Source organism: Gorilla gorilla, chromosome 1 (assembly GCF_029281585.2).
Source record: "Gorilla gorilla gorilla isolate KB3781 chromosome 1, NHGRI_mGorGor1-v2.1_pri, whole genome shotgun sequence".
In the NCBI taxonomy this organism is placed as follows: Eukaryota; Metazoa; Chordata; class Mammalia; order Primates; family Hominidae; genus Gorilla; species Gorilla gorilla.
In genome coordinates this window covers 183,298,487-183,322,554 of record NC_073224.2, presented here as the reverse complement: position 1 = coordinate 183,322,554, position 24,068 = coordinate 183,298,487, and the positions used below count along the sequence as shown (strand labels likewise).

At 36.8% G+C, this 24,068-nt stretch overlaps 1 protein-coding gene across 2 annotated transcripts in view; it reads left to right on the top strand.

The window, feature by feature from the left end:
* The window catches only part of PRKAA2 (protein kinase AMP-activated catalytic subunit alpha 2), a 70,184-nt gene that overhangs the window by 5,398 nt on the left and 40,718 nt on the right, over positions 1 to 24,068 (top strand). For both annotated transcript variants that reach the window (XM_004025866.5, XM_055359876.2), the window contains exon 2: positions 23,863 to 24,004. In XM_004025866.5, the coding sequence (XP_004025915.1) occupies positions 23,863 to 24,004 (142 nt within the window). The remainder of the gene's footprint in view (positions 1 to 23,862; positions 24,005 to 24,068) is intronic.

Genomic DNA, 24,068 nt, shown 5'->3' with positions numbered 1-24,068 from the left:
TCAAGATAAGTAGTAGTATACATGTGGTTTATGATTTAAACAAATTTTTTTCAACATTTTACTCCAGAAATATGTTTACTTATATGTGGTTTATGAAATAAATATTCTTCATTGGAATTGTACACCAAGGGATACTTAGGTTGTTTCTTGTTGGCAAAGTCTCACGAAGAAGTTACCCTTTCCATTTTTCAAATAGTTACATGACTGGCCTACAGACTGCTTTCAAGAAATTAAGTAAATATTTTACTAATTCCCCACTTGTTTTTGAGATAACAGGAAGGATAAACCAAAACTTAAGACAAACAAACAAACAAAAAGTGTTACCTTATTTTGAAATGTAAATATCAAGTCCTAAATGATAAATCAAATTTCGCACAACTGTCCCATCAATTGATGGAGCTAAAAGTTATGTCTGTGGTATTTTGGTCCCTTGCTAGGATTTGTTTTTGACTTGTGTGCTAGTGTGGAAGCCCTGAACAATTTAACTCCCTGGGCCTTGTTTCCTTCCCCTCCTAAAGGATAACACTGGAGTAGCGAATCTGTGAGGTCCTTTACAATGCTATCATTAAACCGATTTTTAAAAGATTTAACTCCAAAAAAATGGGTATGTTTAATTATTCATTGTGGTTAATGAAAATTTGAGTTCCTGAATCTGAAATGTAGATGTAATGTAGAACAGGGGAAAAGGAAACATTTGCAACACTTCAGTGATAAAAGGTACAATTTGATTAAGTTGTTACTATATTCTAATCACTGTATGATATATGCACTTGATTTTTTTTATTCCCAGAGTAATCCTCTAAGTTTGGTATTATCTCCATTTAACAAATGAAGAAATTGAGAATCAGATACTTTAAGTAACTTGTCCAAAGTTCCAGTGCTATTAAGTGGTAGAGCTAGCAATCAAATTCAGGGTTCTCAGACTGCAAAGTCTCTGCTCTATGGACTGTAAAGTCAAAATGCCTAGTATGTTCTGAGTTTCAAACCTACAAGGATATAATTTTCTATGTCTGCTCATATTTATCAGAATTGAGAAAATAAGATTTAAATGTCTTTCAGTCCATATTTAGAGATAAATAACGGTTTTTGAAATGCCATATATAGATGATTAAAATTTATATTTTTACTTTTCCAACATTTACTTGGATGCCTCAATCTTTCATTTCTTATTATAAAATGTGCTGAATTCTACCAGTTTTAACCCATGTTTCTTAGAAATACTAGTGATTTCAGTGTGTTTACTGATATAAAAGTGACCTTTTTTTTTTTTTTTTTTTTGAGACTAGTCTGGCTCTGTCGCCCAGGCTGGAGTGCAGTGGTGCTATCTCAGCTCACTGCAAGCTCTGCCTCCTGGGTTCACGCCATTCTCTTGCCTCAGCCTCCCGAGTAGCTGAGACTACAGGCGCCTGCCACCACGCCCGGCTAATTTTTTTTTTTTTTTTTTTTTTGGAGACAGAATCTTGCTCTGTCGCCAGTCTGGAGTGCAGTGGCGCGATCTCGGCTCACTGTAACCTCTGCCTCCTGGGTTCAAGCGATTCCACTGCCTCGGCCTCCCGACTAGCTGGGACTACAGGCATGCACCACCACACCCTGCTAATTTTTTGTATTTTAGCAGAGATGGGGTTTCATCATGTTGGCCAGGATGGTCTCGATCTCCTGACCTCGTGATACGCCCGCCTCAGCTTCCCAAAGTGCTGGGAGTAAAGGCGTGAGCCATTGCGCCCGGCCTCGCCCGGCTAATTTTATGTATGTTTGGTAGAGACAGGGTTTCACCGTGTTAGCCAGGATGGTCTTGATTTCTTGACCTCGTGATCCACCTGCCTCGGCCTCCCAAAGTGCTGGGATTACAGGCTATAAAGGTAATCTTGACTAGTGATTGCCAGTAACCTTTAGTAACCAGACTAAAGAGAACTTGTACAAATGATTTGATGTTCTAGAAGAAAACATTGGTATAAGAAGGTATTAGCTCTGGAATTAATTCCATTTCTACTACTAGTTGTCTCACCTTTGGGAAAAACCATTAGATGCTGAGCCTTTGTTTCCTCCTTCGTAATATGGCAATGATCATACTTGTCCTGCCTACCTTCTGGAATAGTTATGAAGATCAAATGAGTTGAGGTATATAAAATGGCTTTGGAAAAGATAAAGTGCTATACAGATAGATGACACTTGTGGAGATGGTGAGATGCATGGCAATTGTAGGTAAATTCTGCACCCTGTGTTAGAAAGTACTTAACTTTCCATTGAAATGCCTTCAGTTCTCACACCAACATTGAGATAGAGCTGTAGTAATCTGCCCCTATTTTGTGGTTGCCTAGGTTGAAGAAAGCTCTTAATGACTACTTTATCTGTGCTTTATGATACTTATTAATGTTTATATTAAAAATGATATCCTGTATGACTAAGTCATGTAATTTGCTTTTTCCCAAATATGGAAGATGAATAAAATAAGAATGAAATGGAAGTAATAGTGAAATAAAAGTGAATGTACACACATTCACAGTAAATTGATTTTACTTTTGAAATTATGCAAATTCTAAACAAGTGTTAAATATTGGTTCCAAATAATGAAATTGTGTTTCTTCTCAAATACTAGATTAGTGATTGAATTAAAATCAGTTGAATTATTCTCGCAAACAATTAGGTAAATACGTGCTATTTAGGTTTCTCTTGCTGATATATATAGATATATATAATATATATATAATTTATATGATTTTTGAATTGTGTCCTTAATATCTGAATGGATTTTGTTCATTTGGTGTAGCCAGTTGATTGACTTTCAAAGGGTATTTTAAATAGGAAACAATGTTATAAATGGTAGCTATTTTCAGAGTACGTCCACAAAGGCAGCATGATGTAGTATAAATACTCTCTGTAGTATGTTGAACTTAGAAGACATGGTGTGGAACCTTTGTTTTGTCATAAACCAGCTATGTGGTCAAACTCAATCTGTAAAAATGGGAATAATACCATATGTTCTCTTCTAGTGTTGTGAGAAGTACAGGAGAAAATGTACATAGATGAAAAAGCACTCAGAAGTACTTATGTGTACTTTTGTGTATGTAGACACCATTATGTACTTAAACCCACAATTAGCTGAACTGTGAGAATAATCTGTGATCTGGTTCTGAGACCAGAAATTTATTGATGAGAGATAGGGAAGAATTCACTACCTCCTGTCTTGTTTTACTCTGGTCTTCTTTCTGCAAATGAATGTGTTCAGAAACCTGTAATTCTCTAGAAGCTGCTCACTTTTCACCGTCTTCTATACATCACTTGGAAGGCACAAACACATTATATATATTTTGTATACATACCTATATATATATGTATGTATTCCAGATCCCATGGTATCCATCATAGAAACTCTTGGAGGAAAGAGGCATAAGTTGGGAAGGGGGAAAGTGTGGGCAGCAGATGGCATTTAGTATGAATGGGTCATTTTAAAGTCATGGTCCACTTGTAGTAGAACCAAAATGAGGCTATACATATATTTTCAGTACAGATAATACACTCTGAGCTAAAAATGCTTTTCTACCAAACTTTATCTTAACATATCCATATAAATTAGAAAGGATTTTGTAGTTTGGTCATATATTGAGGTAATTACCTCAGTTCCATGAGCTTTCTCCCTTTTTCATGCTGACACAACCATGCTTTATCTTGCTTCTTTTTGTAAAAACATCCCAAAATGTCCACTTACCTTGTGGTCCATGTTAGCTTTCTTGAAAGCGTTTGGTACTGCTTTCTAATAATAATACCACCCCATTTATTCTTCTGAGATTCCTGTGGTTTCCTAAATGATAGGGAAAATATTTTGTAGAGGAAGTATTAATAATTTTTGAAGCCAAGCAGATAATTTAATTTGACCTAGCAGGAAGATCTAATCTCAAATCCTTTAAGAGATAATGAGTAAGTAGCTGGCACAAAACCCTTAAAGCGTTAAATATGTTATAAAAATGAGAGCAAATCTACCTAGTGTATTTATCAACTACAAATATAAGAGAAATGTAAACCTTAAATCAGGCTTTTATTTTTATCTGTTATTGAAGTGATTGAAATGCGTATGAAAAGCAATGTGTTTATTTTGAAATATGATGAACCTTTTTATTTTTAGTATGGTGTTATTAAGGAAAGAATTTCAGGCAGTTATCTCTGCTAATAATAGAAGCCTTCTTCACCCCTTCAAGGGAACAGTATTCTTGCTTAAGTGGTGTCTTATGTTTGGCAGTGTTTGCCTCTGATAAATTTTATGTATTTCTTTGGGTGGTACCTTTGTTTTTAAAATATTCATAATTCTCTTTTTAATCTGCCATTAGATCTTTTTAAACAGCCTTTTATATGATTAAAGATAATTTATAAAATCTTGCTATATGTCTCTTACTCTGAATGTTAGTATGTTATTAATATACTTTGTTTTTTCGAATCATTTTTCTTCAGATTATATATACTATTAACACAAGAACAGTGTGTTCTTATTCAACATCTCAGTTTCTAAATTATAAATGAATTATAAGGTAAGTTAAACTGACTGTCATAAAACAATAGATCTAACATTTTTAAATATACCATACTTTTTTTTTCTAAATGCTTGTTTTTCTTGGGCAATATGATAAGTATAAGTTATTTTCATTTTCTTTTTAAAAAAATCATTTTACTGTTTCTCACAATATATGTATTTATATATATATGTATTTATATATATGTATTTATATGCATTTATATATATGTATTTATATATATATGTATTTATATATATATATATTTTTTTTTTTGTAGAGACAGGGTCTCACTGTATTGTTCAGGTAGTCTCAAACTACTGGGCTCAAGTGATCCACCTACATTGGCCTCCCAGAATGCTGAGATTACAGACATGAGCCACCATGCCCAGCTCTTTTTTTTTTTAATGTGTTTGAGCATAAGTTGGAACTATATGGTATTCCATAATTGATTCCAGTTTTTCCAGTCTTAATTAATGGAATAATACAATCAATATAAAATATTTGCTGTGTTTAGTCATACGGGATTTTAAGCAAAATGCTTTTTTACCAGTGTTCATCTGCTCATGAGAGATCTTCTCCTATGACCCAAACATCTCCCATTAGGCCCCATCTCCAACATTGGAGATTAAATTTCAGTGTGAGATTTGGATAGGACAAATATCCAGACTATGTGAAGTGGCTAAAAGGCAGAAGAACTAGGCAGAGTTTGAGTCTTGTGAGGCAACAGTTGGAGTTCCCAGTTTATCAAGGAGAGTCTGATAAACAATTGGGTTTTTGGCTGCAACCCTCTGAAGACGGATATCCTGCTTAGAATAAGCTTAATCTCAGATTGATCTGCCTCTTACCTTTCTTCTCTGGGGGAAGATAAAACTGTCAGAGCCTCTACAGATTTTCATACACAATGTTCAGCATTCTAAGAGACAGGGTGAAGATAATAGAAACAGGTTTGTAGGGGATGCAGATAGTAAAGATATCAAACACAGAATTTTAAATAACTGATACTTTTGTTTAAAGTGGAAAATATTAGCAGAGGACTGGAGTCTATAAAAATAAAGGAATTCTAGGACTGAAAAAATACAATAATTGAATTATCTTTTAGATGATTAATAGCAGATTAGATTCCATTGAAGAGAGGATTAGTGAATTAGATGATGGGTCAGAAGAAAATATCCAGACTGAAAGATAGACAAAAGGATGAAAAGAAAGTATAAGACACATATGAGAACACAGTGAAAAGTCTAATACATGTATTATTGGAAGCTATATAGAAAAAGTTAATTGCAAGCCTCCAATTTTTTTTTTCTGTAAAATGGTAACCCCAGGTTTACCTTCTTTTAATACAGTTTCTCTGGACATAGACTAAGATAAATGTGATTTATCAGTTCTATTGCCAACAACAATATTTATTGTAAAAATGACCTGTGATTGGTTAACTGCATTTGGACTGGGAGGACTACGAATGGACATGTTATACTCCCAAGAGACTACATTATTCACCATTTCTACCAGCATAAAACTTATAGGGAAACAGACGTCCAGTTTCCCTTTAAGGTGTCTCTTCAAACTCAAGCACTTCCTGATGGGAGGCTTAGAAGTTGCTAGAATTGGCTTATTATATGAAGTATTTCTTGTTTGAGGCTTGTATATGCTGGAGTGTACTGTATCCACTGATACGGGCTTCCCAACTTCATGTACCCCTGTGTGATGAGGAGGCATGGAAGTAGCAACTGAATATTTTAAGGACTTCTGATGAAGATGTTTTTGGTTATGCCATCCTGACGTTCTGTGTTTCTGTCCTAAGTTCTCATAAAAAGCTAAGTAAAACTGATGTAACATTACCACCTTTTGTATCCTGGGGTATGAATGTCATCTTGAATCCAAGACCACTGATGGTCATACACAGCAGGTAATACATAATTCCAGAAGAGGACAAAGGGAATGGGGCAGGGGCAGCATTTGAAGAGATAATGGCAGAAAGTATTCTAAAACTGATTAAATGCCTCAAGCCACAGATTCAGAAGCCCCAAGCAGAATAAATATAAGAAAACCATTCCTAGAGATATCATTGTGCAACTGGTCTAAACCAATTCCCTTTTCTTGAGCCTCCCTTATGCTGGTGTAGACTGTATTTATCCTTGCAGAAATGGGAAAAAAATGTTGAGAATATCTTAAAAGCAGCCAGAGGGTGGGGTAAAAAAAAGAAGTGTATTATCTTCAAAGGGACAGTAATAAGTTGACTCCCCAACTAAAACAGTGAAAACAAGGAAAAAATGGAATGGAATTTTTTTTTTACCTTTAAAGAGGTAAAAGAAACAAACTGCCAGCATATAATTTTATGCCCAGCAAAAATGTTCTTCAAAAATAAAGGTAAGCTGGGCGTGGTGGCTCATGCCTGTAATCCCAGCATTTTGGGAGGCCAAGGCGGGGATCACCTGAGGTCAGGAGTTTGAGACCAGCCTGGCCAACATGGTGAAACCCCGTCTTTACTGAAAATACAAAAATTGGCCAGGTGTGGTAGCACACATCTGTAATCCCAGCTACTCGGGAGGCTGAGGCAGGAGAATTGCTTGAACCGGGGAGGCAGAGGTTGCAGTGAGCCAAGATCGTGCCACTGCACTCCAGCCTGGGTGACAGAGCGAGACTCCATCTCAAAATAAATAAATAAATAAATAAATAAAACTCCAGCCTGGGTGACAGAGCAAGACTCCGCCTCAAAATAAATAAATGAATGAATGAAAGAAGGAAGGAAGGCAAAATGCATTTTTATGCAAACATAAATTGAGACAATTTGTCAACAGAAGACATATACTAAAGGGAACACCAAAGGCAATTTTTCAGGAGGAAAGAAAGTGACCCCAGGTGGAAGGAAGAAATGCAAAAAGAAATGAAGAGCGTTGGAAAGTCTAAGTTTGTGGGTAACTAAATAGATACTGACTATACAAAATAATATCTTGCGAGATTGAAAATATATGTAGGAATGAAATGCAAGAACAGAAAAGATATGAGAAAAAGTAGAGTTATAGTGTTCTAAAGTCCTTGCTTTGTTTGGGAAATGTAAAAACACAAATTTTTATTAGACTGAAGTTAAGGATGCATGTTGTAATATCTGGGATAGCCATTAAAATGAAACCTGAGGGCTCTAGAGAAAAAAACACAGATCATGTTTCTTATTTTGTTTTGGAGAGAATTCTAGATCATTCCACAACTGTACTTTAAAAAGAAATTTTATGGAATGTAAAATTATGTAGTCAACAAGAAAACATTCAGAGGTGTTAATGAGAATGGAAGGGGAGTTGTTTGAAGACAGGAAAATAAAGGAGGATGAGTAAGAAGGAGATGAAGCATGTGGAATAAGAGAGACAAAAAGAAAATAGACACATAAGGACCAGAGTTGGAAAGACATTAAGAGAGGGCATGGTCTGTGACGCTTTGGGATAAGTGTTGCTGGCAGAGTCTACTGAATGCTAATACATTCTCCAACGGTGTTAAAGAGTCTACCAAATGCTAATACATTCTCCAACAGTGTTGAAGAATTTATAGTGGTAAATGTTTTTTTTTTTCTTCCCCCCCCCGCCATTTTTTGTTTGTTTGTTTGTTTTGTTTTGAGTCTGGGTCTCACTCTGTCACCCAGGCTGGAGTATAGTGGCACAATCATAGCTGGCTGTAATCTCGAACTCCTGGGCTCAAGTGATCCTCCGTGATCCTCCTGCCTCCTTTTTTTTTCCTTTTTCGGAGGCAGAGTCTTCCTCTGTCCCCCAGGCTGGAGTGCAATGGCATGATCTTGGCTCGCTGCAACCTCTGCCTCCCGGGCTCAAGCAATTCTTGTACCTCAGCCTCTGCAGTAGCTGGGACTCCAGGTATGCTCTGTCACACCCACTCCTGCCTTCTCTTCCTGAGTGGCTGGGACTACAGGCGAGTTCCACCATGCCCCGCTAATTTTTAATTTTTTTTTTTTTCTAGAGATGGAGTCTTCCTGTGTTGCCAGGGCTGGTCTGAAACTCCTGGCTTCAAGCGATCCTCTCGCCTGGGCCTCCCAGAGTGCTTGGATTACAGGCATGAGCCACCATGCTTGGCTGTAAACTGTTTTCCTGACTCTATTTTTTAATCTTAAATGATTATGTAAAAATAAAGTTGATTTTCCTGCGGAATCCTAGATTAACTTAAATTTTAAAGAAGTATTTTATTGGCCAGGCATGGTGGCTCATGCCTGTAATCCCAGCATTTTGGGAGGCCGAGGCAGGTGAATCACATGAGAGACCAGGCATTCAAAACCAGCCGGCCAAGATGGCAAAACCCTGTTTCTACTAAAAATACAAAAAATGAGCTGGGCGTGGTGGTGCATGTCTGTAATCCCAGCTACTTCAGAGGCTGAGACAGGAGAATCACTTGAATCTGGGAAGCAGAGGTTTCAGTGAGCTGAGATCATGCCACTGCACTCTAGCCTGGGTGACAGAACAAGACTCTGTCTCAAAAAAAAAAAAAGGAAAAAAAAGATATTAAATATTTTATTTATTTATTTTTCTTTTTATTGCTGCTGCACAAATTAACGTTTTAAAGAAATATTTTAAAGTTACAATCTAAAGCCAGTATAAACACTTATTTTAAAAATAAAGCAGAGGTGTCATATCTCACTCCTGTAATCCCAGCACTTTGGGAGGCTGAGGCGGGTGGATTCCTTGAACCAGCCTGGACAAAATGGCGAAACCCCATCTCAACAAGAAACATAAAAATTAGCCAGCCATGGTGGCACGTGCCTATAGTCCCAGCGACTTGGGGAACTGAGGCGGGAGGATCGCTTAGGCCTGGGAGGTTGAGGCTGCAGTGAGCTGTGAGCGTCCTACTGCACTCCAGCTTGTGTGACAAAGAGAGACCCTGTCTCTAAATAAATAAATAAAGCAGAATACAGCATATCATATGATTAAAGAAGTTAGGTGTAGAGCAAGTCTTTACTAAAATAAATTATTTTCACAAGTCTTTACTGATATATGTAAAATAGCCCATTTTCCTGTCACCTTGTCACTCTGCTTTCTTCATGTATCAGCATTACATCACTGTTTCTTCTATTAGAAAATTTCCTTATTTTTTGTCTTCTAACACACCAAGCACAACTATAATGTTATATATTTGTTTATTATTTATGTTCTCCACCAGAAGGCAAGTTCCATTTATTTTCGCAATTCAAGGCAATGCCTAGTACACATCAGACACTCAGAACATATTTGTTAAATGAATGAATGAGCAAATGAACGAAAGACTTCAAGGATGTACAAGTTCATTCTCTTAATAACATTTAAGTTCATTTTACATATTTTATTAGGGGATTTAGAGACTCTTAAGACTTTCAGTTCATGTGTTATTTTCTTGATTTTTCAGCACTTCTTGATGACTAACCTTAGTATATCTGATCCATACAAAGGCCACAGCCCTACCCCAGCCTTACTCTCTAACTGAACACAGCAGTTCTCCATACTTGATTATTTTCATGCATTGTCCCTCCCTCCTTAGCCTATCACTACTAGACTCTATCCCTTCACTGTGACCTCATTTCTCAAATCTAATGCTAGAGATAATGCTTATCCTCTTAAGCATGCAAGTGAGCACCCTTGATACGTTGTAATCAAGGAAACCTGATTATTGAAGGGTAAAATTGTGTGAATTTTGAGCTTGGGCGTTAGAGGCAGATACACCATCCTGTCACTCACCAATTTCTAATTTCCAGTTTGCTCACTTGTAAATAGGGCATAATAATATTTACCTTGTGGGAGTTTTGGGAATTAAATATGTACGTAAAGTACTATTTAATAAATATGGTACTTATTTAATAAGTTGTAGATAAAAAGGAGAGGAAGTCTCTTGCTTGCTTGTGAGAACCATCCTTTAGAGAACTTTAAAGGATTTTCAGGGAAAGGAAATTTGGAGAAGAGCAATGAGATTGTTTTGTTTCACCATGGGCAAAGGTGAAAGGAGCATTGTGTTGTTTTGGCAGGAGTCTGGGGATGGTAGGGGTCGGAACATATGTGCATTACATAACGCTGCTGATCACCAGAGTTATGGCTCTTGACATGAATGAGTAAAGGTTGCTGACCACCCCATGAGGCCCAACTGGCTGATACATGTGTGATCTCTTGGCTCGTCACAGCTTAGGTATATAGTGTCCTCCAAATGTTCTTAACTTTTTTATTGTACTCCATATACAAGAGTATACTGGCATCTTTTACGTAAATTCTCAATACATTTTCACAAACTGAACACATCCATGTAACCACCACTTTGATAAAGACATGGAAAATGACCAGTATCCCAGAAGTCCCCTTGTGTCCCATACCCCCTTGTTTCCAACCTCCACCCCACCAATGGGAACCACTATCCATGGATAGTTTCACCTGTTTTTGAACTTTATAGAGACAGAATTCTACTGTATCTGGCTTCTTTACGTGGGATTATGTTTATGAGATCTATCCATGTCATTGCATGTAGTTGTAATTCATTCTCATTGCTGTATAGTATTGCATTAAGACTATACTATTATTTGTCCATTCTATTACGGATGGAAATTTGGTAGTTTTTACATCTTGGTTGTTATGATTAATGCTATTTTACACATTCCTGTACTTGTCTTTTTTCTATTTTTATTATTTTAGAAAAACGTGAATTTAAAACCATATATATAAATATTATTTTAGAAGTATATTTTTTTCTACTGTCACATTTCAGATTCTTGTCATTACTGGGAGTATTTTTTCAAGTATCTACCATGGCTTTCTAGAATACCATATTTATTGTTATTTAAGTTGTTTGAGATCCAATACTTTTGAATCCATACACAATACTGTAACAGGTACTTGCTAATATAATGTTACAACCTCAGGTGTTTTTTTTCACTTGTCTTTTTGAGTTATAAGCTTCACTATGTTGTAACTATTTAGTATACTAATTTTTAAAGTAATCTTTAAAAGACTTTAAAATGATATTCTACATTTGTATGTGTGAAATCATTCTTCAGGGATAATTATCATATTACTATATCCTTGATAAGTATCTTTTTTGTTGTTACTGATTCCATCAGAAGTTTTCTCCCATGTAGTAAAGATTGATACATTTGTTAGGCAAGTGTGTCTTACATATAGTCATTTGTTGTTCAAAATAATTTAGAAAGTGCCTTCTTAAGATGAAAGTGTCTTCTTAAGATGAAAGATTTATGAGAACTTGAATTTAGGAAGAATCTCTTTTTTTCTGCAGTTTAACTTTTGATTAAAAAGGAAACATCAGATTATATTTGGGACTATATATCTTTGAGAAAAACATATGACAGCACTTCAAACATTCATGGAAAAATGGAATTAAAAGAAAAATAAAAAATATAAACATTTTTAATTTTTAATTTTAATTTCAATTTTTTAATTAAATAGAGATGATTTTTTAAAAAAATTAAATACAGACGAGGTCTCACTATGTTGCCTAGGCTCGTCTCAAACTCCTGAGCTCATGTGATCCTCCTGCCTTGGCCTCCCAAAGTGCTAGGATTGATTGCAGGCATGAGCCACCATGCCCGGCCAACTTTATTTTTTAGCATAAATGCCATCAAGGTCAAGATACTTTTGTAAGCAATGATAGCAGCCATGTAGTCCATTCCTAAAGAATTTACAGTCCTCAGAATCTAACCATGTCAGCGCAGTCTTTTTTACATGAGTAACTAAAAGAAAATAGGTTTGTTTTAAAGGTGTGTGTGTGTTTTTTTTTTAATATTAGGAAACAAAGTCAGAAGGAGCCACATCAGAAGTGTAAGTTGGATGCCTAATGATTTTCCTTGAAAATTCATGCAGATTGCCCTTGTTTGATGAGAGGAATGAGCAGGAGCATTGTCATGGTGGAGAAGGACTCTTTGGTGAAGCTTTCCATGGGAGTTTTTCTGCTAAAGTTTTGGCTAACTTTCCCAAAACACTCTAATAATCAGATGTTGTTGTTCCTTGGCCCTCCAGAGAGTCAATAAACAAAATGCCTGAAGATCCCAAAAAACTGTTGCCATGAACTCTGCTCTGTTTTTTGTTTGTTGTTTTTTGTTTGTTTGTTGTTTTTTAAGAGACAAGGTCTTTGTGTCACCGAGGCTGGAGGGCAGTGGCGCAATCATAGCTCACTGCAGCCTGGAACTCAAGTGATCCTCTTGTCTCAGCCCCCTGAGTAGCTGAGACTGTAGGCCTGTGCCACCACACTTGGGTCATTTTAAACAATATTTTTGAAGAGACGGGGTCTTGCTATGTTGCCAGGCTGGTCTCGTCCTGCTGGGCTCAAGCGATCCTCTCGCCCCTGTCTCCCAAAGTGTTGGGATTCACAGGTGTGAGCCACTGCGCCTAGCCCACCTTTGCTCCTCATCAGTCCACTGTACTTTAACTGGACCACTTCCACCTCTTGGTAGCCATTGTCTGGACTGTGCTTTGTCTTCAGGATCGTATTGGAAAAGCCATGTTTCATTTCCTATTACAACTCTTCGAAGAAATGCTTCAGGATATTGAAGCTACCTATTTAAAATTTCCATTGAGAGCTCTGCTCTTGTCTGCAGCTGATCTGAGTGCAACAGTTTTGACACCCATTGAGTGGAATGTTTGCTCAACTTTAACTTTTTAGGCAGAGTTGTGTCAAACTAAATCGATTGACATGCCTATGATGTCGGCTATCATTTCTGCCTGTCCTTTTCAATTAAGGCATGAACAATATTAATTTTTTTTCTTACAAATCTGTGAGGGTGGTCTGCTGCTATGGGCTTCATCTTCAAAATCATCTTGTCAGCCAAGCATGGTGGCTAACCCCTATAATCCCAGCACTTTAAGAGGCAGAGGTAGGAAGATCGCTTGAGCCCAGGAGTTTGAGACCAGCTTTGGCAACATAGCAAGACCCTGTCTCTAAAAAAAATAAAAAATTAGCTGAGCATAGTGGTGCACGCCTATGGTTACAGTTTCTCTGGAGGCTGAGGTGGGAGAATCACTTGACACAGAAGGTCAGGGTTGCAGGGAGCAGTGATTGCATCACTGCCTTCCAGCCTGGGCAACAGAGTGAGGCCCTGCCTCAACACAAAACAAAAAACTCTTCTTGTCCCTTCTTAAAACAAATTACCTATTTGTAAACTGCTGATTTCTTTGAGTCGTTGTTCCCATAAACTTTTCATAAGGCCTCAATGATTTCACCATACTTCCATTAATGCTTCGATATAAATTTGATGTTTGTTTTTGCTTTAACATTAGCAGAATTCATGTTGCTTTAATAGGGACTCTTTTCAAACTGTTGCTTATCCTTCTTAGTGCCTCAAACTAGATCCTGTTCAGACATGTAATAGTTTATTTTGGTACAAAAGTTTTTTGATATCCATGCATAGTTTTTTCATAATATGCATTTCCATGAATTTTTTGAATTTTTTAAATATTTTTCTTTTTAGTTCAGATGTTGTTTCTGGTCTAATATTTACTTGTTTATATTTAATAAGTTATTTTTAACTTTAAAAATATTTGGATCTTTTTTTACATGCATGTTTGTGTGTGCAGTTTCTGGTGTATTTTTAACAGTAGCAATAGGACTGTTCAGGACTCTTAGGAAATGCAAAGAGAGCAAATTTTTTTCCCCTTGAGACTTGCTTTGGAGATAGCAAGGTATAGCTTTGAATCACAGCTCCAAAATTGATTGCTTATATGCAATTTGGTTAAGTGTCTTAAACTCTGCGAGCCTGGGTTTTCTCTTCTACAAGAACTCTTGTAGAATTTAAATTAAAAAATATATAAAGTGCTTAATGCATTTATATACATAGAAACACATGTATGCATAAGTATATGTGTATACACACACACACACACACACACACACACACACACACACACACACACACACACACACATATATACATACATACAAACAGCCTGCTAAGTATGAGGCACGCATTACCATTATTATTAGCTGCCTTTCAGAATTACCTATTTTCTATTGATATCATAACTACCTTTCCTCAATTGCTTTATCTTTTAGGCCCCAGAATTGTCTGGTCTTTCCTGACTTGGATACCCACTCTAGCTAGTTCCTATGTTTTTTTTTTTTTTTTTGAGACAGCGTCCAAAAAAAATCCAGGCCAGAGTACAGTGGCACTGTCTTGGCTCACTGCAACCTCCGCCTCCCCGGTTCAAACGATTCTCCTGCCTCAGCCTTGTGAGTAGCTGGGATTACAGGTGCCCACCGCCACACCCAGCTAGTTTTTGTATTTTTAGTAGAGACAGGGTTTCACCATGTTTGCCATGCTGGTCTCAAACTCCTGACCTCAAGTGATCTGCCCACCTTGGCCTCCCAAAGTGCTGGGATTACAGGCTTGAGCCACCGCACCCGGCCTAGCTAGTACCTTTCTAAAGTACAATGTATGAGTACTTTTCTTTCCATTTCTTAGATCTTTGCTACCTAAAGTTTAAGTACATAGATTAGCAGCATTGAAAGCTTCTTATAAATACCTCAAAGCACTTGAGCACTTTTAATTTATGCATTTCTGTTGGTTATAATACTTGGGAGTGAAATCACTGAGTCATAGAGTGTATACATGTTCAGTTTTAGTAGTTATGCATTTTGCATCAATTTATTGTTTTCCCAAGTGTTTGCACTAATTTACATTCCCTCCAGCAACATATAAAAGTTCCAGTTGCTCTATTTCTTGACTAATACATGGCATTGTCTGTCTTTTTTATTGTGCTATTCTGGTGGGTGTATTATGGTATCGTATTGCATTGTGGTCTTAATTTACTTTTCTCTGATGACCCATGATATTGAGCACCTTTTCATGTTTATTGACTATCTAGATCTCCTCTTTTCTAAATCTGTTTTCCTGTGAGACATATACCTTCTTTTGTAATGCCCAGACCTTGAGTAAATTGTAGTTCTGGTGCTGATGGTTATTATTTTTTCTTCTGATTCTTTTCCATATTTAGAAGCTTCTGGAATGCAGTACTACATAGGATTCTTTAGGACTTGGAATATATAGATAATAACTCTCTTTTGATAGGTGTTTGTTGGTTTGCTCAGATATGAGAGTGATTAGCACACCAAACTTACATACACCTCATATTCTAAAGCAGCAATACTAGTAGATTGTGAAGCCTGTATCATATATTCATGCACCCCAAGTATTAGAGTTAGTCATGCATTTTTTTTCCCATACAGTAAATAAATAGTTACTGAGTGTTAGTTATGTGTTAGGTACTGTGCCAGATGCCAAGGATCAATGATAAATGAGACACAGACCCTGTTCTGAAGGAGCTAGCCACCGTAAAGGAGATCAGTAACAACAACAGCAAAGTAGGTAATTACAGCACTTGATGTTAAGAGCCACCAGGAAGAGGAGCTGTGGGATTACATTAGAACATCACTTAATCAGACTGTTGAGTTGGTGGAATGAGTTGGGGAATGGGGTGCTAGTTAGGGAATGCTTACTGAAAGACGGTACTTCATTTGAAAGACAAATGAGACATAGACATGTGATGCATTGGAGATTTGGTGAATGGGAATTTAAATAGTTCACATATTTAATGGCATTTATTTATTCCATTGAATACAGTTCAACTGAAATTTGCTGAATGCTTATCATAAACTGGGCATGTGTTGGCTCTGAAAATGAGAGAAAGCACAGTCCTTATGGGAAGTTCCAAATAGTTCTAAATGACTGAAGTATAACATTTGAGGTGAGGGAATAGTGAATGATGATACAGGAAAGACAGGCAGAGACATATATATGTATTATATAAATACTATATGTATACCTATAGCACTGTATGAAGTCCTTTAATATTCAACCATTCTGATTACCTTCTTACTCCAATTTTCCAATTAGGTGCATAACATGCTGTGAGTGTAGAATGGGTTTCAGCTTCCCAATATCAGTGGAGCCTCCATTCTATATGGTACCATAATTTGTCCTGACTACCAGAGCTCCTGTCCATCACCATCGTACAAAATTCTTGAATCTTCCCCTTGCTTTTCATTTCAGTCAGCTTGCCTTACCTGTAACAGGGTATACAGAAGACTAATCTTTCTTACTACTAAAGTATTTCATAACATATGGACACTTTGGTCAAAAGTAATTAGTGGAAAGAGAAGTGTTTCTAATTCAGGGTCTACAGAAAATAAGATAGTGGAGCTGGCTGAGGACTGATACACATGCCTTCCATCAGAGCCAAAACTTATCTATGCTCGTTCCTCATTTCATTCATTCTTGCCCCCAGTGTTTTTTTCCCCCACTTCTTAAACTTACGGCCAATTTAAAGGTCTGGCCTTCAGACTGTTTAGGGTCGTGAGGGGAACATTGTAACGGGTAGCCAAAAATGCCACTCCAACTGGAAGGCTATATCTCTAGCATCTAAACTTGGAATTCTAAGTGTCACTCCTCCCAAACCCAAATTATTATTACATATGGTGTGTATTAATAAATTCTATAATACCTTTAATATGATAGCATTATTTTATATATTATGAGTTAAATCTTTCGTTGGGTAACCACAGATTGTATTATAGTATAATCATTAGGAACATAGGCTTTAGAATCAGATAGATCTGGATTTAAATACTGGTTTTGTCCATTACTAGTCAGTTTGAATTTCTCTAAGTCTTAGTTTCCACATCTATAAAATTTCCTCATACAGTCATTAAAAGCTTAAATGAAACAATATATATAAAATGTTAAACATGTATATATACATATAGATACACACCTGCTAAGGTATCCCTCACAGATTTGTGAGAAAGAATAATTAACTGTCGTTAAATAACCCCTGCTACAAATCTGGATTATAAATTGACTTCTGTAGACACCCTGAAGGATGATGTCCATTTCTTGGTAGTCTCTCTTGTGCCTTCACTTGGAGACCCTCCTGAAGGACTTAGTGCACATTTTCTTTTTAGTCTAAATTTTAAGTCAGACCACCCCAAATATGTCCCAAAAGTTCTAAGAAACTTTTTAAGCTATGGTAATACAATGGTAGGCTTGATTTTATTTATTTAGATAAAATACGATGATAGACTTGATTTTACTTATTATATAGACTAATAACTTCCTGGGAGCACTATGATTGCCACACTTCCAAAGAGAAGAAAAACTTTTCAAGCACCAAAAAAGTAGCTTAAAAACAAATTTTGTGCACCAGTCAGGGACTCTTAGAGTGCACTCATAGGTGGGAATTGAACAATGAGATCACATGGACACGGGAAGGGGAACATCACACTCTGGGGACTGTTGTGGGGTGGGGGGAGGGGGGAGGGATAGCATTGGGAGATATACCTAATGCTAGATGACGAGTTAGTGGGTGCAGCACACCAGCATGGCACATGTATACATATGTAACAAACCTGCACATTGTGCACATGTACCCTAAAACTTAAAGTATAATAATAATAAAAAAAAAGAAATACCACCTTCAGCACCTTGTCCAGTGGAGCATGTGAAATTAAGTACTTAGATTCTTTTTGTGGACTGAAGCTTCATTTTCTTTGGGCTAGTTCAAATTATTATGCAGTATTTCCATAGCCTTTACATTTTGGCAACTCTTTTCTTTGATCCTAGTAGAAAAATAGGTTATAATTTAGGCCCCAAATAATTATTTTTTAATTGTTCCTTTTGTTTTATTAGATATGATAATATCCTAAACTATATAATATATTAAAATAGAATGAGGATGTATCTGATATGAATTACTATGGGATGATGTACAGATACAGAAGTGTTCCAAACTATGCCTTATGAAACTGTAGTGTCTTGCCTGTGGTAAAAAATGCTGGACTTCATATGGGAATGATATTGGAAATTTGAAAACTTTTAATCTTTGTGTAAAACAATTGTGTATTTATACCTGTATAACACAGCTGTGTGAAGTTCTGTGTCTTGTATATAAAGAAAAATGTGTCAAAACTGAAAAGCATCCAGAAAGTGGCAACCAAAATCGTCAAGAGGCAGGAGTGGCTTAAAAGCTTTATACCCTTCACTGTGGAATGATCCTCAGGGATATCATTAGGAAAGTCTTAGAGTTGGAAGGGGAATTAGCCTTGATCTACTCCAACCTGTTATTTAATGCAGGAATTTATCTTATGATAATCCTGACAAATGGCTGAGCTTCCTCTGTTTGAATACTGGATGATGCATTAAGAGTGCTGATTTTGGCTGGGCACGGTGGCTTACGCCTGTAATGCCAGCACTTTGGGAGGCTAAGGCAGGGAGATCACCTGAGGTCAGGAGTTCCAGACCAGCCTGGCCAACATGGTGAAATCCTGTCTCTATTAAAAATACAAAAATTAGCCAAGTGTGGTGGTGCGCGCCTGTAATTCCAGCTACTTGGGAGGCTGAGGCAGGAGAATCACTTGAACCCGGGAGGCAGAGGTTGCGGTGAACTGAGATCGTACCACTGCACTCCAGCCTGGGTGACAGACTGTCTCAGAAAAAAAAAAAAATGCTGATTTTGGGGACATGCTGCTTGGGTTTAAATCCCAGCCCTGCCTACTGGGATCTACCATGGTCACTCACCTACTAGTTGAGTGACCACAGGCAAATTCTTAACCTCTCTGCAAATTTTTACCCAGCCCCATTTCCTGGCTTATTATTGCCAGCATCTGTGTTCCTGACAATAGGCGAAGACACAAGGGATCTAGCCTCTGACCCCATCCCATCTAGCATTGAGAGATGAACTGAGAATCAAGTAAATGTTTGCGTTATACATCTGGTGGAAAAAAAGTATATTCAGCATATCGTAGTTACCTTAAAAAGTGAAATTTTCAGTATAGACCAGAGTGGTGAAAAGCAAGTTTAGGGGAGGCTTCATGGATCAGACAAGTCTGTTAGTTGAAGGAGAGTCTATTGACAGTTCCCAGTTCTGCCTTCTGGAACAACATAAATCAGTTTAATTCCTTCTGTGTGACAATTCTTCACCTTATCAAACGTAAAATATAAAAGGCATAGTTCGGGTGAATGTGGATTTTTCCCCTCTTAAAATTCCATAGCTTTAGAGAGTGTTTTGTGTATTTTGGCTAAAATTTAGGAAAAACAAAATGAACCACTAATGGGTGATAATTTTGTAGAGCTCTTTAACTTTTTAATCCAAAAAATTGTGTGGACTATAAATTAAAATTTGTTTCCATCAACTCATATATGGTTACTCAGCAAAATTGGAAATTTGAACTAGATTCCAAACCTTTTGAGTTTTAAAATATTCTAAATAGTGTATTATTTAGATTCAGCTTTGAGTGACAGAAATATCCAAAATAAGAATGGCTTAAACAAATAGCAGTATTTTGCTGTCTTGTAAAAGTCTGAGCAGGTGATGTAGACTGTTGTTATGTCTGATGGTGTCAAAAATATGGTTTTCTCTTTCCTGTTGCTCTCCCCTTCTTAAGTCTGGTCTTGAGGTGCAAAATGATGGGTTTGATAATTCTAGGCTTCAGGATGAAGGAAGGGACGAGGAAGAAGTTGCCAGGGACATTTCTGCTTTATATCTCATTGGCTGGAACATACTCATGTGGCCACATCTATTAATAGTTACAAGAGAGGCTAAGATGCAGGCTGTACGCTGGGTAGCCATGTACTCAGTTGTAATTTGGGAGTTTCATGTGTGGGAGAAAGAAAGATGCAGAAGATATTGGGGGACAACCAGCAGTGTAATGTAATTAGTATAGCTACTTACTTGAGTAGGCCTTCATTAAATCGTTGTTCAACAGATGAATGTTTCTAATTGCTCCTGTCAAAGTAGGTATTGATCTGGATATTTATGTATATACATGATAAATTATGGCAAGATTATTTATTATTGGTGTTTTTATAATTTTATTTCTCATCTACTCTTTATGAATATGGTATATCTGACAGTCTTCAGGCAGATGTAATACTGTACAAGATTTATTTCAGTTTATTTATTGTGGTCTCCCCACCCCCCAAAACTTGGAGGCGTATTAAAAAATCTCTTCTCATGTGTCTATGATCAACGTTTCTTGCATATGCTCGGCAAATGTTTTGAGATTGAATAAATGAATGGTAATAAAACTTTGAGGCATCCAAGCCTTTTCTTTTAATTTCTTTTGTTTCGATTTACACAAACAAAAGTTTATATCTGTAATATACATAGAAGAAATTCTTGACCTTAAATCTGTATTTATTACAAGATTTTCAGGAACATTCATTCAGCTTTCAGGTGGAATGTGGTTAGGTTTGGATTTAATTATGGTTAAGTACCAATTATGACGTTATTAGGCAAAAAAGGCTAAATCCCCATTGTAGGGATTTCAGTGCTAGTTATTTCATTGAGGCTATCGGGGATTTAAGGAGAGAGACGTATTTGTTAGACCAGCCTGGCAAGGTGTTTGGGTCTTATAAAATTCCCAAAGATGAGTAATAAACTACCCAGGTATCAAGAAACCGTTTAACTTATTTTAATTGAATAGAAAGTTCCTAGAAATCGGTAAGGTTTTTCTGGAGTCCTAGAAACATTTTGAAATGTTAGCAAGTTATATTGCTTGAACTTGATATGTCTCACTTTGTTTGTTTTATATGCTGAGAAAGTAACTTTCAAGCTTCATTAAATTTTTTGACATAATTTACAGTTTGCAAAAGTTATTAAGATAAAAATAATCTCCAGCGACAGAAACTCAGTTCTTCCTAAGTCATCGCATTACATGTTTGGAGTACTCTGACTGAGGGTATTACTCTGTGGCAGTTGTGCTGGCTCTGAAGTCAGACAGCCCAGGTCAGATGTTATGCCATCACTTACTGTGTGACCTCGGGTGACTTATTTAGCTCCTCTGTGCCTCAGGTTTCTCATCTATACACTGGAGTGTAATAATACTTCATAGAGTTGAGAGAGCAGGGAAGCTAGCACTTAGAATAAAGCTTAGTACATAATAAACAATAAATGTCATTAATGGTCACTTTTGTCATCATTATTAATGTTTTTCTCAAAACGAGTTAAAATATGACTCCAAGAAATATTTAGGAGATTATATCAGTTGACTTTTTCATTTGTAGCATATATGCTATGTGCTACCAAGTGAAATAGAAGACACAAGTTTGGTGAAGAAGAGGAGGAGAATGCTGAATGTGGTTTTTTTGTTTTTGTTTTTCATTTTTTTAGAGACAGGGTCTCACTCTGTCACCCACGCTGTATTGCAGTGGCACCATCTTGGGTTACTACAACCTCCACCTCCCAGGCTCAAGGGATCCTCCTTCCTCACCCTCCTAGGTAGCTGGGACTATAGACATGTGCCACCACACCCAGCTAATTTTTTATTTTTAATAGAGATGGGGTTTTGCCATGTTGCCCAGGCTGGTCTCGAACTCCTGGGCTCAAGTGAACCACCTGCCTCAGCCTCCCAAAGTGCTGGGATTACAGGCATGAGCTGTCATGCTTGGCCCTTGAATTTAGTTTTGAATGTGTTGAACTTGAGTTGTTTGTGGGATATTAATCTTGAAATATGAATTTAAAGGAGGGACAGAGGTCACTGGCATATGGGTGATAATTAAAACTATGGGAGATGAATGACATAAGGGTCTACCTTGGGCCTAGGTTTGAAACCTGGGGATACTAACCTTCAAAGAACAGGCAGAGGACATAAAGGAAACCATCTGAGAGTTGGTAGGAGAAACAGGAGAGAGAAATACCACCAAAAAGAGGTATGGTGTCTGATGAAACAGAGATTATAGTAATCTGAGAACTGAAAAGTATCCATGGCTTGTTAATTAATGGGTGTTTTGTGACCGTTTGGTATCCGTAGAGTGGAGGTGGAAACCAGATAGCTGTGAATTTAGGGATGGTGATAAGGGAGGAAAAGAAGGCAATAAATGTAACTACTGTAACTACTCTTGAGAAATTTTAATGAGACAAGTTGGAAACTAGAGGAAGATACAGGATCAATGGAAAAGTTTTGGAGGGTATATGATTTGGATAGGCTTAAGAGAAATAGCCATTAGAAAAGGAAAAAGGTTGAATATGAGGAGAGTGTAGAAAAGATGGGTTCAAGGCCAAAGTTGATGAGACTGGCTTTGAATAGGAGGAGGGATGTGGACAGAAGTAAGCCTTTAAGATAGAGGAAATTGGGGTTCACCTGTAATCCCTGCACTTTGGGAGGCTGAGGCAGGAGGATCACTTGAGCCCAGGAGTTCAGGACCAGCCTGAGCAACATGGTGAGACCCCATCTCTACAAAAATTTAAAGAAAAATTAGCTGGGGATGCTGGCACATTCTTGTAGTGCCAGCTACTGGGAGGCTGAGTCAGAAGGATCACTTGAGCCCAGGAGTTTGAGGCTGCAGCGAGCTATGTTCACAGCACTGCATTCCAGCCTGGATAACAAAACAATACCCTGTCTCAAAATAAATGAATGAAAAGATAGGGAAAGTCACTCCAAATGACTTCCATGTTCTCTAAAGAAATAAAAAGGGTGTTTGTCACTGAAAGGAGGGTTAGATAGATGTTTTGAGGAGAATAGTGAAAGATTAGAATAGAATTGAGGAAAATGGGAGAGGTAGCTGACAAATTTGTTCCTCGACTGAGGGATTTTTCACCTGAACAGTATTTAAAGATATCACTGTTAGTGTGGATGCCATGAATGTGTTATATGAAAAAACAGAATGACTATATTTATCATAGAATATATTGATTTAGCACCTCTGTGTACAAAGCACTGTGCGCATATACTTCCTGAGAGATTCAGATGAGCACTGGTCATCTTGTCCAAGGAGAGTATGAGCTAATAGCTCAGGTCATGTGATTTGTCACAAATGCAAATGTTTATAAAAGATTAAAAATGGTAAATGACACGAGTTTTATAAACATACTATAACAGTTTGAAAGAGATAGAGATTCCATCAAATGGGGGAAAATAAAAGGACTTTATGAAAAAGGCACAAAAAAGGGCTAGGTGTGAATTCTCTGTTGAAATAGTAATTATTGTGAATTTTTGATTTATTACACTATTTATTCTTCTGTAATACAATGACTGGCATTAAACAGAAGAAGAGTAACAAAGAGATTAATGAAACAGTGAGTTCTTTCCTGTCCAAACAATGTTCTAAAGTTGATTATGTTTTTAGTAAGAATATAGAATTCAGTAATCATTTTCACAAATATTCCACAAATAGGAACATCTCTGTTAGGTGCAAAAGATACAGAGATGACTAAGATACAGTTTCTGTCCTCAGAGAGTGCATACTCTAATAGAAGAAATAGAAGTAAAAAGAACTGTAGTTTTGTACAACAAGGGATATAAAGATGGTATATATGAGTAGAGAAGTTTAGGGCACAATGGAAGGAAGCATGAATAAATGATTATGTTGATATGATAGCACATTTTTTTTCCTTTTTCTTTTCTTTAGTTGGAGAACATCAATTAACAGGCCATAAAGTGGCAGTTAAAATCTTAAATAGACAGAAGATTCGCAGTTTAGATGTTGTTGGAAAAATAAAACGAGAAATTCAAAATCTAAAACTCTTTCGTCATCCTCATATTATCAAACTGTAAGTATTTTTGTATCTAATAATACCAAAGAAACACCTATCTTAAAATGTTTTTTAGGAATTT